Source organism: Oncorhynchus keta, chromosome 16 (genome assembly GCF_023373465.1).
Source record: "Oncorhynchus keta strain PuntledgeMale-10-30-2019 chromosome 16, Oket_V2, whole genome shotgun sequence".
In the NCBI taxonomy this organism is placed as follows: Eukaryota; Metazoa; Chordata; class Actinopteri; order Salmoniformes; family Salmonidae; genus Oncorhynchus; species Oncorhynchus keta.
In genome coordinates, this window is record NC_068436.1 from 472,225 (window position 1) to 488,961 (window position 16,737).

Genomic DNA, 16,737 nt, shown 5'->3' on the forward strand with positions numbered 1-16,737 from the left:
GCAGCGATGCTCCCCATCCAACATGACAGAGCCTGAGAGGATCTGTGAGGCAAGCTTGTAGCGTCATACCCAAGAAGACTCGAGGCTGTAATTTCTGCCAAAGGTTCTTCAACAAAGTACTGAGTAAAGGGTCTGAATACTTATTGTTAGTAGAAAAAATCATATCATTTTCAAAATGTTTGTAGTATACATTAAGAGCTCAGTATTTGAATTATTTATTTTATTCAGTCTTTTTGCTAATCTTTATCAATGGTTCCACAATTTGGGAGGTAACTGTATGGGGGGATATAGCCAGAGCACTTACTGTTATAAATGTTTAATGTACACACTTATCGTTAATGCATCTTATCTTACCTAATTCAGTCACAATGCCATTAGGGTTGTCAATAGATTACATTAGCAGAGGTTATGATATAGAGGTCATAAATCAAAAGGATGAGTTGCAAACAAGTCCACAGCCCTAAAGGCCTATACGGAGTATTCAATGGTTTCAAATGTAAAATGTGTCTAGGCCTAGAGGTAGAACTATTACATTTGATCTAAGGTAGTCTAAAAGTATGGAATTGCTTCATCACCTGAGCTGGACCTGCCTCATTGTTTACACTAGTATATCCACACAGTCAGATTCCAAAGACACTAATTGAGATTCACAGCTACAAAGTAAAATTGGCTACAAAAATTATCTTAATTGAAATCATCTTAATTTAAGGTTAGGGTTAGGCATAAGGTTAGCAGTGCAGTTAAGGTTAGATTTAAAATAAAATTTGATGAAAATAAATGGTAAATATGGGTGGGGTTTATGACTTAGAAGCTAGTCTAGGAGTTAGACATGAATCTGTCTCTCCTGTAGTTATCCTTCCTTGTCGTCTGTACTGGTGTAGGATCTTAATGTGATCACTCTTTTGTTGCTGGGATTTTTTCCTGCACTGCAGGAAAATCAAATCAAATGTTATTTGCCCAATGTCCCGAATAAAACAGGTGTAGTAGACCTTACCATGAAATGTTTTCCTACAAACCCTTAATTAAACAACAATGTGGTTCAAGAAATAGAGTTAAGAAAATATTTACTAAATAAACTAAAGTAAAAATTAAATAAAGTGCATAAGAGCTTCATGATTTACACAAATTCACTGAAAACACGCAATAACAGCGGTTATATTAGCAGGCTATTGCTCTTTTCATTAAGCATAATTTTGGACAAATAATAGATTCATGCAACATTATAGACTAAACTTTCAAATCCTGTTAGGCTACTGTAGGTTTATTTTTCTGCGACAATAGGCTTATTGGTCAAATTAAAACCCTACACCTGTAAATCAACCATATCCTGAACAACTAGGATGGCCCATGAATTTAGTTGTAATCAGGCATCAGACAAAACAAATATATAAGGGCGAGATATTGGAGATCGAGACATGTACTAAATCATTCAAGAGAGGTCACAAATGGTTTAGTTTAAACATGGAGCAGTAACATAATTGCGGACAGTATCCTATTTAGCCTATTTATAGAGAAATGTATCCCGACAAAAAGCAGATATTGCCATGGCGAACACGTGGGTTTATGTGTTGGGGAAAAAAAGGGGACAATTTATTTGAGAACATAACTACACTTACAATCCTATTTTCAAACAAAAAAACTCTCCTTTCTCCGCTGCACATGTCAAGACTTCAAAAATCACTAGTCTGTCGTACATATGGGCCAACTTTCTCACCTATTGGAGCTTTGAAAGAAGGCTAACTACTGATATTATCATCAACATTTTTTAAATATTTGAATCGACCCGACCGTAGCTTGCCTGGAATCCCGGAAATCTTCCTGAATAGCGTTGGGATGCGAAATTAGGAAGCCTAGCGGAAAGCATCTGCAGCAGAATCTGCTTATGTCAGGTGTTCTTCTGTCCACTGCTGTAGTCAAGGCACGGAGCGGTGAGATAGAGGTGGATTGCATCGAAGTCACTCTCTGCCATTGTCATACATTTAAAAAAAAATGTTAGCCTCGAAGCATTGGTTATGGATAAATTTGATTATACTGTGTCTCGGTCAAGCCAGTCTAGCTGCACCGAAAAAGGTTTTTCGATGCCCTTCGGGATGCTCGTGCTCCAGGGAGACCATTATTTGTGTCGGGACCTCAAGTGTACCACGGACTATGCCGAATGACATCAACTCACTGTGAGTATTGTCCTCAATTTATTCATCATCACACATAGTTGAAAGGAAAATACAGTTGGCCTATCACATGGAATGTTGAAAAACGTGCAAGCATGAATTGTGTAATGACATGAAGTTTGTAATGACTTCAGTGTTACAAATGTAGCCTAACCCAATTTTTTGTGTCAATGATTTCCTCGTTACAGACTATTTAGACAACTGAAGCATATTAATAGGTTAATGCTGGTTTCATATTGTCAATATTATGTCGATCTTCCACCAGGAGCATAGTAAATGGATCCCTCGCAGAAATCACAGAGGCCATGTTCTCCCTCATGCCATCTCTGCAGTTGCTGTACGTAGCCACATAATTATGTTAGCCACATAACATTTTCAGCAAGTACCTAAGAATATTGTGTTTTTATAGTAACCTATACATGGATGCAGCAATGCAGGCCTACACCACTAACTGTAAATGCAATTCTGATGAGGCTGTGGTCCTGTATGGCTCAGTTGGTAGAGCATGACGCTTGCTAAATCAGGGCTGTGGTTTGAATTCCTGGTGCTACCCAAACGTACAATGGATGTATGCATGACTAAGTCGCTTTCTGTTAAATGGCATAAATTATTACTATATCAGACAGAGACACATGCAGGGAGTCGTGTCAGACTGAACTGCCTTATTTATGAACAGTATTTCAATGCCTTCGATAATCTGTTTGGTCATTGTGTCTTGCAGATCGAAGGTCCGTCACTCACTAAATGGTCCGTCACTCACTAAATGACTAGATATTATGATGTAGCCATGAAAATGATTACTACAGTAATCATTTCAATTCTTCACTTGAAACCACACACACACTTGCGCGAGTACGAATGCAAGCCCTAACACGCACACAACTCACTGCATCCATGCTACTAATCTTTTTTTTCTTTTCATCTTTAATAAGTGTAACATTTGCCATCCAAATGTTAAAAGTGGAATATGCTATGGAATTTTGGCTAGTATGACCCAAAACGTATCATGTTTTTCTTATTTTCTCAGGCTTCTCAATTCAAATTCATTGACCACCATCAAAGATGATGCATTCTATGGCCTTCCTCATCTTGAATATTTGTGAGTATTTGGTTCAAACTAATTTGGCTTCCTCTCCTCAGTCAACTGTTTTTGCAGAGACTGTATGATTAACAAACATCTGAATTAATCTTCAATGTCTAGTGTAATGTGATACCTGTTATTTGCCATAATTTTTCCTTAATTTGTGTCATATAAAACCAAAAGTTGTTAGCTTTAGTAAAATAAGTAACTTGATGTTTTTAAAAGTGAATAACAAGCTCAAAAGACAGCTAGAGTAACATCATTACTCCCTTAATTTATTACATTTGTGATTAACAGATTCATAGAAGGCAACAAGATTGAGACCATCGCCAAAAATGCCCTCAGAGGTCTCCGAGACGTGACTCATTTGTAAGTCTGCTGATACCATTTCTTCTCTATCTCTATTCTACCCAGGGCTGTAACTGCATATGAAGACACCAAGGTCCGGACCTCTGTAATTGTTTAGAATTTAAAAAATATACAGTACCAGTCAAAAGTTTGGACACACCTACTCATTCAAGGTTTTTTCTTTATTTCTACTGTTTTCTACATTGTATAATAATAGTGAATACATCAAAACAATGAAATAACACATATGGAATCATGTAGTAACCAAAAAAGTGTTAAACAAATAAGCATATATTGTATATTTTAGATTATTCAGGGTAGCCACCCTTTGCCTTGATGACAGCTTTGCACACTCTTGGCATTCTCTCAACCAAATTCACCTGGAATTAATTTCAAACAATCTTGAAGGAGTTCCCACATATGCTGAGTACTTGTTGGCCGCTGTTCCTTCACTCTGTGGTCCAACTCATCCCAAATCATCTCAATTGGGTTGAGGTCGGGTGATTGTGAAGGCGATGTCATCCGATGCAGCACTCCATCATTCTCCTTCTTGGTCAAATAGCCCTTACACAGCCTGGAGGTGTGTTGGGTCATTGTCCTGTTGAAAAACAAATGATAGTCCCACTAAGCGCAAACCAGGTGGGATGGCGTATCGCTGCAGAACTCTGTGGTAGCCGTGGTAGCCATGCTGGTTAAGTGTGCCTTGAATACTTAGTGGTCCTTCTGTAGCTCAGTTGGTAGAGCATGGCGCTTGTAACGCCAGGGTAGTGGGTTCGATTCCCGGGACCACCCATACGTAGAATGTATGCACACATGACTGTAAGTCGCTTTGGATAAAAGCGTCTGCTAAATGGCATATATTATTATTATTATATTATAATACTAAATAAATCAGTGACAGTGTCACCAGCAAAGCACCCCCATCACAACTCCTCCTCCATGCTTCACGGTGGGAACCACACATGGGGAGATCATCCATTCACCTGCTCTGCGTCTCACAAAGACCAGTGGTGGAAAAAGTACCAAATTGTCATACTTGATTAAAAGTATTGATACCTTAATGGAAAGTTACTCAAGTAAAAGTGAAAGTCACTCAAGTGAAAGTGAAATACTACTTGAGTAAAAGTCTAAAAGTATTTGGTGCTAAATATAATTGTAAATGTAAATGTAATTGATAAAATATACGTATGTATGAAAAGTGTAAATAATTTCAAATTCCTTATATTAAGCAAAGCAGACGGCACCCTGTCTGGGTACACTACAACACTCAGACATAATCTACAAATTATGCATATGTGTTTAGGGAGCCTGTCAGATCAGAGGCAGTAGGGATAACCACGTATTATCTTGATAAGTGCGTGAAAGTCCTCAACTGGCAGCTTCATGAAATAGTACCCGCAAAACACCAGTCTCAACGTCAACAGTGAAGAAGCGACTCCGGGATGCTGGCCTTCTAGGCAAAAAAATAAATAATTCTAAATCCATTTGCGAGAATCGCCTCCTGCGATCTGTCTTGTACCATGACTCACTTGCTATGAAACATGGGTACTGAGAACCTGGGGAAGACACATACTCGGATAGACAGTGAGACGCATACTCGGATAGACAGTGAGACGCATACTCGGATAGACAGTGAGAAAGTTGCAACAAAAAAAAGAATCGGCGTTGGATGCCCACTCAATAAAGAGGCTTCCAAAGGGCGCAGTGGAGCCATCAATGACTCAAGACTAGCATTTTTAGATTGACTCAATTGACTTGTAAGTGCTCAAAGTACTCAAGTGTTTGGTTTGAGATTCAGCCTATATGTTTATAGATCAACTTTTTGCTGACCCCCCAACCCCCCTGTCCAAACTTCACTAAACTCAGATAGACCCTGTCTCTGCCATCTCTTCCATCTTTATTGTCTCTCGATCTCTATTCTATTCCATCTTTATAATCTCTACCATCTCTATTGTCTATCATGTCTATCATCTGTACTATTTCTACCATCTCTTCCATTTTTCAATCATTTATATCGGCGCTATCATTTCACTCTCCCTGATCATCTCTCTGTACCACCTCTGTCATTTCTATCAGATCTATCAATCTCTTATATCTACCATTTCTATTGTCTCTACCATTTCTATCATTTCTATTCTCTACTATCTTTATCATCTCAATCCTCCACCCAAGAATCTCTCTCCATGATGACACATGATTTTTCTCACCGTCTCCTGCCGCACTGTCTCTCGCAGGTCGCTGGCTAACAACAACATGAGGGCTTTGCCAAGGGATCTCTTCCACGATCTTGACTCCCTGCTAGAGCTGTGAGTAAGAAACCCAGCTAGCAATCACTTATAGGACCACAGGTTTCTATGAGGCAGCACTGACACTGCACCAAACATCTCTAATTGACAGTTGGCAACCCGCTCTTATTAGGCTTTTAATGAGATTAACAGGAAATGGTTGTTATACTCAGCTAGTTCAGTCAGAATGCTGCATGTGCTTAAAGAGTTAATGGTCAATTTGTGTATATACCTCATTGTTTTCTTTTTAGTAGGTTCAATAAATAAGTGCTTTGTACCGTACACTGGCTAGACAGTGATTTAGAAATGGTGCACAAAATTATTACTAGGGACAAGCTTAGTCCCGCATGCATATAGGGTGCCATTTTTGTCACAGAACAGAGCACAGATCTGTGAAAAACATTGCAGAACTCCACATTTATAATATGCAGTGCAATATCATTTGAAAACGTTATTTAATGTTGTGCACAACTGCCAATTGCTCATGCAAAATTTTGCCCGTAATGTGTTGTTGTTCTGGCATTTGAAAAGGTGTATGGGATGTTACGCCTGGTCCAGAGACAACCTTCAGCCCCTTTCCCCTAGGTCCATCTGAAGAGAGATTGGATAGCTGAAATCAACATGATGTTTCATCAAATCTGAAAACCCACAAGGGGCTAAGGAAAGGGACTAGGGGTTGTTTTGAAAAAAGTGTTGGAGTTAGGTTTAATCCGATTTTAGGGAAGTAGATAAAGGGCTTCATTGCCACAATCCCAAACTATCCCTTTAATTGGTGTCCAGGAAACTAGCCCCTAGAGTCCAGACATTATTTTCTTGCAGTGTGAGGATACTGGATGGTATACATGTTCCCCATTGTTTTAACTCTGAATACCCTAAGCTTTGCCTTTTACTAAGTAATCACATTCTATCTTTTGGTGGATTCGTTTATGTTACTGCATCCATCCTCTGTCACATGTTAGGGATTTGAGAGGCAACATATTTCAGTGTGACTGCGAGAACAAGTGGCTGATGATGTGGCTGAAAAACACCAACGCTACCGTATCGGATGTCAACTGCGCAGGTCCCACAGAAATGAAGGGCAAACGCCTGAACGACCTTCCCATCCCGCCAGACGAGTGTATCTCCACGGGTAATTTAACCAGCACACCTCCACACTCCAGTCAAACATAAATGTCACACCCAACAAATGGATATTATTTCTCCTTTTAAGAATGATAATTTTGGTGTGTGTGTTGAGGGGGAATCAAATATAAAGTTATGCATTTTATTTATAGGCACACTTGCCATCTGTGTGATACTGTAATAATACTACACATATACTGTAGTAGCTCTACATACTATGAACCATGTTTGATTTACATATTGTGATACACAAAGGTTTCATGACACACAGTCCTTTCACACCATATGTGTTGTCTGTTCAGCAGTTGATCCGATTTCTTGTAACAACACAAATACCTTTTTAACTCTTACATGGTAAAATACATTTGACTTTCTGTAATAATGTATTGGACATCATCAGTACTTTGCTGTTGAATAATTAACAAAAAATTACCAATATGGACAATGGGGGCTTTAATTCTTCAAATTCAAGTTATATTTAATTACTAATTAGTTGTATCTTAATTAGAGAGTTGCCAGATTATTGTGGCCTTGTGTGGATATCAGGGTCTCCTCTGTACACATTTTTGTGTTGTGTTCATCATGTTGTGTTCCTTTTCTGCCCCACAGACTTTGTCCGTCATCAGTCCATTCCAACCCAGGCTTTGTCGGCTGACATTTTCTCCCATAATGAGGACATTTATGTGGCGATGGCTGACCCCAATTACAACAGCTGTGTGGTCATGGAATGGGACCACATTGAAATGAATTTCAGGCCTTTCGATAACATCACAGGTTTGTTTATTTTCGTGTTTGTTTAAAAAATTAAATAAAAGTTTATTGATTGTAGGCCTATCCTTGTTGTTTAGTTAAATATACTAGAAATCTCACCTTCCATTTTTTTTTTCAGTTGTACCATACACTGAGTTTACAAAACATGTCCATGCTCTTTCCATGACATAGACTGACCAGGTGAATCCAGGTGAAATCTATGATCCCTTATTGATATCACCTGTTAAATCCACGTCAACTAGTGTAGATGAAGGGGAGGAGACAAGTTAAAGAAGATTGTTAAGCCTTGACACAATTGAGACATGGATTGTGTATGTGTACCATTCAGAGGGTAAATGGGCAAGACAAAATATTTAAGTGCCTTTGAAAGGGGTATTGTAGTAGGTGCAAGGCACTCCGGTTTGAGTGTACCAGAACTGCAACGCTGCTGGGTTTTTCACACTCAACAGTTTCCCGTGTGTATCAAGAATGGTTCACCACCCAAAGGACATCCAGCCAACTTGACACAACTATGGGAGGCATTGGAGTCAACATGCGCCAGCTTTCCTGTGGAATGCTTTCGACACCATGTAGTCCATGCCCCTACAAATTGAATTTAGGCCCCAACGAATTACGGCAAAGGAGGGTGCAACTCAATATTTTTTCATTTGTAAAAACTTTTAAAATTTGATTTAACCAGGCAAGTCAGTTAAGAACAAATTATTATTTACAATGACGGCCTACCCCAGCCAATGGGACAATTGTGCATCGCCCTATGGGACTCCCAATCACGGCCGGATGTGATGCAGCCTGGATAGGAACCAGGGACTGCAGTGATGCCTCTTGCACTGAGATGCAGTGCCTTAGACCTCTGCACAACTCTGGAGCAATTATTAGGAAGGTGTTCCTAATGTTTTTTACACTCAGTTTACATTTGTTGTTCCACACACAATTCAATAGAAATCACAAATTTGACTGGCCAGGACCTTAAAACAACATATCTAGTGTGAATGTATATTGAGAAACATTCTTTTCAAGTTTAAGTTTTTATTACACTCATATAGCAGTCAATATAAACTGAAATACATCAGCACACAAAATATTAAGATAAGAGTAACAAAATAAAAAGTGTAAGTAAATACATTTTATAAAAAATGTCCTGTGTCTTAGAGCGGCTCCTTAATCAATGAGCAGAAATATAGGGTGGTTGACCTCTTGTACTGTACAGTTCTAGACTTTGGTATAGTCAATTGGTTTTGGCTGCGGGTGTTCCTGCCTGTCACTGTTTCGTCAGGGGGTAGCCAGTCTTTGAATTTAGATTTTAGGAGGCTGACACCGAAATCTGTGCAGAGTTGTGTCATTATTTCATCTCAAGTGCCTCAGTATAACGGGAGTATCATCCGAGGATGGTGTAGCATGCTCTTTTCTGAATAATTTCCAGGTCATCAGACTGGGCTTGGGTCAGTGAGCTATATTCCATCACATGAGTAGTGGTAGAGCTTATAGGACTTGATAATTTGACTATATTTTATTTCATTTTGTTCTCATTCATAATTTCACTATTACTAATTATTTAAATATTACTCCAGGAAAGTCTGTTGTTGGATGCAAGTCTGTTCTGATTGACAACCACGTCTTGGTAATCGTGACTCAACTCTTTGGCGGATCCCACATCTACAAGTTTGATGATCAGCAAAACAAGTTCACCAAGTTCCAAACCATTGAGGTCTTCAACATCTCCAAACCCAATGACATTGAGGTGTTCCAAATAGCCGGCGAGTGGTACTTCATCATTGTGGACAGCTCCAAGGCAGGCCTATCTACTCTGTACAAGTGGAACGACCAAACGGACCGGAACGAGACCGGTTTCTACTCCTACCAGTTCCTCCACGAGTGGTTCCGAGATACGGACGCCGAGTTTGTCGAGCTAGACGGGAAGTCTCACCTCATCTTGGCCAGTCGCTCTCAGGCGCCCGTCATTTACCTCTGGAACAAGAGCAGCCAAAAGTTCCAGCTGCACAACGAAATCCCAAACGTTGACGACGTGGTGGCGGTCAAAGCCTTCCGGGTGGACGAGGAGCTCTACCTGGCCATGACATGCTACATCGGTGACTCCAAAGTCCTCAAGTGGACCAGCAAGCAGTTCACTGAGGTGCAGGCCCTGCCTTCTCGTGGCGCCATGGTCCTCCAGCCGTTTTCATTCAAGGACAGGCACTACTTGGCCCTGGGAAGTGATTACTCCTTCACTCAGATCTACTTGTGGGATGAGGAGATCAAAATGTTCTCTAAGTTCAAGGATATCTATGTGCAGTCTCCACGTTCTTTCAATGTGGTGTCCACTGACCGGCGTCATTTTTTATTTTCCTCCAGCTTCAAAGGGAAAACTATGGTCTTTGAGCATGTTATTGTCGACATAAGCCTGTGAAACTAGAAAGCTTGTATTTGTGCCTAACACCATCAAATGATTGTTTCTGACACATTTATACCCGTTGCCATGAGTAGTAAATTATTTATTTATTTCATGAAAGATGAATATAGTGTTTTAAATTAGTATTTTTCATTTGCAATGAACTATGGTTTAGACAGTCTCTGCAAAACTATGAATTTCTCTTTGTTTACATTTGTTAACATTTTGTTATTGAATGTAATGATAGATTGGTAAAATGATTTCCCTGTTAAGTTTGAAACCAAAATAATCATATTAAAGCAATGACAATATGTGAAATGTAACCCGCATGCTGAACAATTGGCTGCCAATACCTGCAATGGTCTTGTACAGTGACTTATCAGGGATATGATTATAGCAACTGCACAGTATTTACAGCTAGCTGTTAAACATGAACAACTATTATACCTTTACTGAACATAACGAATAACGGAACTGAAATTGATGATGGCCAGCTATATGGTGGAACAGTGCCTGGCTAATAGCAAAACAGAATGTCAATAATGTAGTTTGAATTCCTATGCAAGATAATTATACATATCTTTCTGTATATTGAATGCTGTACTTTATTATTATGCTTTATTACATGCTGTACTACATTAGTACAGTTAGCTAGAACTTCATTTATATAATACACATATATTCCTTGTCTTTAGTGTCATGAACTTGCTGCCTTTACCTTCAACATGTTAACTATGCCCTACTACAGTATGTTACCTCTGTACATTGTTGATGTTCTGAACAAATGGTGTTTTCAGCCACATCTATCTATGTACTGTATATAAGTTAGACATAAAGAACATTAATCAAATGTAGATTCTATTTGGCTTTAAGAAGATCCTTGTGAAATAATTGTTCTCCGTTTATTATTTAACAAATTGTGGATTTAAAATGCAATAGAATTAAAGCATCTGACAGGAAATATACTGCACTGTTGTTTTTGTTCCCATTATTCTGTACAGCATACCTAGCACTTACAAATGCTGAGAATTTGTCTGTGTGGCAAAGAAGTGCCCAAGATGGCAAAGTTAAGATGTGTAGCCTTGTCAGCACTGAGCCTTTGTGACAGATTTATCTCTGGCTTGCAAGAATAGAGGACATCAGTGCATCGGTAGGCTACATGTATTAGCTAGTGTTATGAGAATAAGAGAAATTGTAATGTGTGGGGAGATTTCCAAACCACTTCCATTCCTTGATTAGTTGTCAATCCATTTTGTAAGAGGAGGGCAAGTAGGCCTATGCTGTTATATTTTTTTCTTTGTGAAACAACAACACATTGTCAATATTCTTTGAATACATTAACAAAGGGTATGAGCATCACCTGATTCTGTAGGATATAGCCTATACGCCTACGCATTTACCTCAAGATGAGTGTGATAAGTGCACCACCCTATGTTTAAGACCGACATTGCAGGGTATTGAGGCAAAAGGAAAACACTATATTTCGTATACGAATGCATTAAAATGTACTTTCCATGTCGGCATATTTGCATAACAAAGAAGACACAGATCACACTGAAAGGTCAGTCATATTCATATTAATGACCCTGATAGCTGCTCAACTCTGCTGACGTTTCACACGCACGCATGCACGCAACTGACAGACAGACGGAAGTGAGGTAGACTGAAATAGCATGTCTTCCTATGCAGAATAAATACAGTGATGCTTCCCTCTTGATACTGACTGTACCGTCAAGCTTGATAAACGAGAACATTGAAAGGCTGTCATAAAACAAACGAGATGAATTCCTCAAGAAGAAGCGAAAGCGATTGGCAGGGTTTGGTCAGCGAGGTGAGTTTATTCAATATGCCACTGCCTCCATGTCAACGTTAATCCCAATCCATCGGCTCATAGCTGTCAGTATCTTTATCACGTTGTTTGAAATAAATGTGGCTACAGTATCTCGTTTTTTTAAAACACTTCCTATAGTTTAAATGTTCATGTTTGTCGGGTAGCCTATTTAATCTACAACGCAGTTGCATATTTCAAATTCAACATGCGAGCCTACAACAAACTAGAACTGATGCGTACAGGGTATTTGATTTCTAAAACAGAACCGCTACGTCGTTTCTTTTGATAAATATGACGGCTTGAACATGGAATGAGACAACATTTTGACGCATGTTCATTTTAAATGGAAATGGATTAACCGTGGTTTAATGCGATTATAAAATCGTCCTCGTATGTTAGGAGGGAGGGAAGGAAGGAAGGAAGGAAGGAAGGAAGACTTGTCTAGTACTGCACTAATAAACATCTAAATGTTTTCAATAAAGTCCATTACATGTTTTCCTGCTACGGACATAGTCTTCATTGTGGGCATAGGCTATATGCTATCCCCGATAACATTTGTAAGCATAAGGAAGTACATTTTGAGAAGAATCCAGACAAATGTTTTCACATGGTGTTTGTACTGTTGGCCTACGGTACATTCTAAGCTTATTTACAGAAGCTTTTGTTAACAATTAGGTTAAGGTTAGTCAGTCAAAAAGCACACAGGTGCAGCACAGGAATGTGACAGCTATATAAAGCATTATATAAACTATTCCAATCTTTATTTTGGTCATGTATTCGTTGGGTGTGAATAATAGTAGAGAATGGTTTATTTAATCTTTTATTTCTTTCATCACATTCCCAATGGGTCAGAAGTTTATATACACCCAATTAGTATTTGGTAGCATTGCCTTTAAATTGTTTCACTTGGGTCAAATGTTTCAGGTAGCCACCCACAAGCTTCCCACAATAAATTGGCTAAGTTTTGGCCCATTCCTCCTAACAGAGCAGGTTTGTAGGCCTCCTTGCTCGCACACACTTTCAGTTCTGCCCACAAATGTTCTATGGGATTGAGGTCAGTCAGGGCTTTGTGATGGAAACTCCAATACCTTGACTTTGTTGTCCTTAAGCCATTTTGCCACAACTTTGGAAGTATGCTTGGTGTCATTGTCCATTTGGAAGACCCATTTGCGACCAAGTTTTAACTTCCTGACTGATGTCTTGAGGTGTTGCTTCAATGTATCCACATGATTTCACTTCCTCCCTCTTCATAATGCCATCTATTTTGATGTGCACCAGTCCCTCCTGCTGTAAGCACCACCACAACATGATGCTGCCACCCCCGTGCTTCACGGTTGGGGTGGTGTTCTTCGGCTTGCAATCATCCCCCATTTTCCTCCAAACATAACGATGGTCATTTGCTTCATCAGACCAGAGGACATTTCTCCAAAAAGTACGATCTTTGTCCCAATGTGCAGTTGCAAACCGTAGTCTGGCTTTTTTATGGTGGTTTTGGAGCAGTGGCTTCTTCCTTGCTGAGCGGCCTTTCCGGTTACGTCGATATTAGGACTTGTTTTACTGTGGAAATAGATACTTTTGTACCGGCATCTTCACAAGGTCTTTTGCTGTTGTTCTGGGATTGATTTGCACTTCTCACACCAAAGTACATTCATCTGTAGGAGACAGAATGTGTCTCCTTCCTGAGCGGTATGATGGCTGCGTGGTCCCATGGTGTTTATACTTACGTACTATTGTTTGTACAGATGAACCTTCAGGCATTTGTAAATTGTTCCCGAGGATGAACCAGACTTGTGGAGGTCTACCATTTTCTTTCTGAGGTCTTGGCTGATTTCTTTAGATTTTCCCATGATGTCAAGCAGAGGTACTGAGTTTGAAGGCCTTGAAATACATCCACAGGTACACCCCCAAATGACACAAATGATGTCAATTAGCCTATCAGAAGCTTCAAAAGCCATGACATCATTTTCTGGAATTTTCCAAGCTGTTTAAAGGCACAGTCAACTTAGTGTATGTAAACATCTGACCCACTGGAATTGTGATACAGTTAAATAATCTGTAAACAATTGTTGGAAAAAATACTTGTCATGCACAAAGTAGATGTCCTAACCGACTTGCCACAACTAGTTTGTTAACTAGAAATTTGTGGAGTGGTTGAAAAACGAGTTTTAATGACTCCAACCTGAGTGTATGTAAACTTCTGACTTCAACTGTAGATGTAATGTATAGGTAACAAATTACTAAAGAGGGAGCCAGAGATAAATATAGTCTAACCAGAACCTGTTAAGGCCTACTTTAAGAAAATATCTGTGACTTTGAAAGAGGGGTCTCAAAGGAGCATAGAGGGTTTAAAGTGTGTGTGTGTGTGTGTGTGTGTGTGTGTGTGTGTGTGTGTGTGTGTGTGTGTGCATGCATGCATGCATGCGCGTGCCTCAGGCATGAGATTTCAACCAAATTGAACCATTATGGGAGATTCTGGACCAGCGCCTAAGACGGTGTTTTTCACCACCATCAACAAAACACCAAATTGTGGAAAAATTGTCACATCCCTCCAGTAGAGTTCCAGACACTTGTAGAATCTATGCCAAGGCACATGGAATCTGTTCTGGTGGCCCAATGCCCTGTTACTTTATGTTTGTCAGGGTTCCCATGGATCCTTGAAAGTTTGTTAATTTGAGGGGAAAAAATCAAGGCCTTGAAAGTTTAAAAAAAATAGACATAATAGACATGGGTCATTGAACGTGCTTGAGTTTATATATTTTGTGCAAGAATAGAAATGGAAGTTCTTTAATAAAAAATGTAACTTAACGTCAGTAATAGACTGACCACACCGCTCCCGTCGTGTGTGAATCTATGTTATTCCATTTTTGCACCCACTGCTCTCGTTAAAATAGAAATCAGTTCTATTTCTGACGCAGATCGCTCTGCAATTCCTGCCTCTCCCATCTCCTCATTGGTTTATAGAAGCATGTACCCACGTGCCATGTCCTCATTGGTTATACCTACTTGGGTGACTGAAAGACGAACGAGGTCAGTGGCGGTAATGCACCTCATTTATGAACGTTGTTAATCGCAATATGAAGTCAAGAGAAGAAAAGGCCTGGAAAGAAGAGAGATGACTAGAAATGATTCGGTTGACCGTTTTATGTGTGGATTAATTGGCCGAGTAGAGGATCTTGTGCAACTCAATATTTATATCCCAGGACAAATTAGCTAACAAGCTAACTAGCTAAATTGCCATAAATGTTTCATGCTTTTTGACCTGTCCCCAAATTAATATAATTGGTTCAGAGTTTGTTTTGATATTTTAACCTGCGTGTCGTGATCGCGTTTGGTGTGGGGGGACAAAATAAATGCACTATGCAATAGATGCACATGGCGCACGATGGTTTGGGTTCCGCGTAATAGGCTAAGTTCCGCTATCTGCATGTGTGTCTCCCGCCATCTCTGTGTCCTTGTTTCATGCGTCACCTGCCTCGCAAGTGCGATGGTCAGGTGCATACATGAATGATGAAGGAAGCGAGAAAGCTAACGTTAAGTGAACCTTCAGCTCTGCCTGGAAAATGTACATTCCAGGACTCGAGTCTCACCAAAGACATTTACAAAGACTGGCTTGTTGAAGATCCATGGGACATCCATATGGCCCGATGAAGAGCCTGCCGCAAATCAATAAAAGTGGGTGAAGCAGCTGTGACGAGCCATGCTGCTGGAGCATCACACATGACGGCACTGCACAAGTTAAAAGCAGGTGGGTCCTACCCCTGGTAACATGTAGAAAGGAATACAACAACCATAGTTAGTTACTAACGTTAATTAGTTAGCTAGATTATTCCATCTCTTCGCAGTTGGGCAAATTTAACTTTAACGTTACAGAATTTTTCGGTAAAACAACGTTTGCTATGTTGTTGTTAGCTAACGTTATCTAGATGTCAGTCAGTTCTCCCACAAAATCACACCTGTCAATATAGTGCTAGATAGCTAACGTTAGCCAACTTGAGGCAAGCAGAGCTAGACAGTGAACATTTCAAATAAATGACGGTTTGCTGACATTGACTGAAAGTTTACATTTAGTTAAAGGACGTTAACTGGAGTCGTTAGTGACAACATTTCATGACTAATGCTAGTTAACGTTAACCAGCTAGCTAGTATTCATCAGACTTGGACACTTATTTTTTTACAGTTCCCACTCTATTGAACTAAGTGGAAAAGTCATCGTCATCTACATCACCACCAAGACAATCTTCTACAACTACTACCACATTCACCACCTCAAGACAGTCTGTCATAACTGGCGTTCCAAAAGAGGACACATTGCGGGCTGAGACATTATGGTGTCTGAATATGATGGAGTCTTACTACTCTTTCCACTCTAGTGAACGCACAGGTGAGTGGTATGGTTTATAAACTGTCACCTGTAACATGAAATTATTTTTAGGAACATGTTTGTTTTCATATTCTCTCTCTGACACACACACAGGCTAGATACAGAAATACGTGTTTGATTTAAATATTTTTCTTTTTTACTTTTAGGTGCTGTTCTTAGTGATGTTCCCAGACAGTGCACTAGCCCAGACCTTTGCATGCGGGGCAACAAAGACCAGCTATGTGTGCACAGATGGCTTGGCTCCCCATTTCAGGCATTTATTGTCTAAAAAACGGTCTGCTGGGGAGGAGGACTATGTACTTCTCTTTGAGAGCTTTAACAGAAAGGCACAGTCAAAGCAGTGTGACTCATGCCCGTTTATGGG

The 16,737-nt window shown here is 39.7% G+C and overlaps 2 protein-coding genes across 4 annotated transcripts in view; both read left to right on the forward strand.

The window, feature by feature from the left end:
* The first annotated feature begins 1,347 nt into the window (after positions 1-1,347).
* Positions 1,348-11,126, forward strand: LOC118395308 (leucine-rich repeat LGI family member 2-like). Its single transcript, XM_035789018.2, has 8 exons — positions 1,348-2,171; positions 2,434-2,505; positions 3,196-3,267; positions 3,547-3,618; positions 5,832-5,903; positions 6,842-7,011; positions 7,614-7,778; positions 9,344-11,126. Exons 1-8 carry the CDS (start codon positions 1,990-1,992, stop codon positions 10,177-10,179), a joined length of 1,641 nt encoding a protein of 546 aa, XP_035644911.1. The 5' UTR covers positions 1,348-1,989; the 3' UTR covers positions 10,180-11,126.
* Positions 11,127-11,807: 681 nt separating this feature from the next.
* The window catches only part of LOC118395309 (coiled-coil domain-containing protein 149-like), a 38,453-nt gene continuing 33,523 nt past the window's right edge, over positions 11,808-16,737 (forward strand). For all 3 annotated transcript variants that reach the window (XM_052464371.1, XM_035789020.2, XM_035789021.2), the window contains exon 1: positions 11,808-11,992. In XM_052464371.1, the coding sequence (XP_052320331.1) occupies positions 11,942-11,992 (51 nt within the window). In that variant the 5' untranslated portion in view covers positions 11,808-11,941. The remainder of the gene's footprint in view (positions 11,993-16,737) is intronic.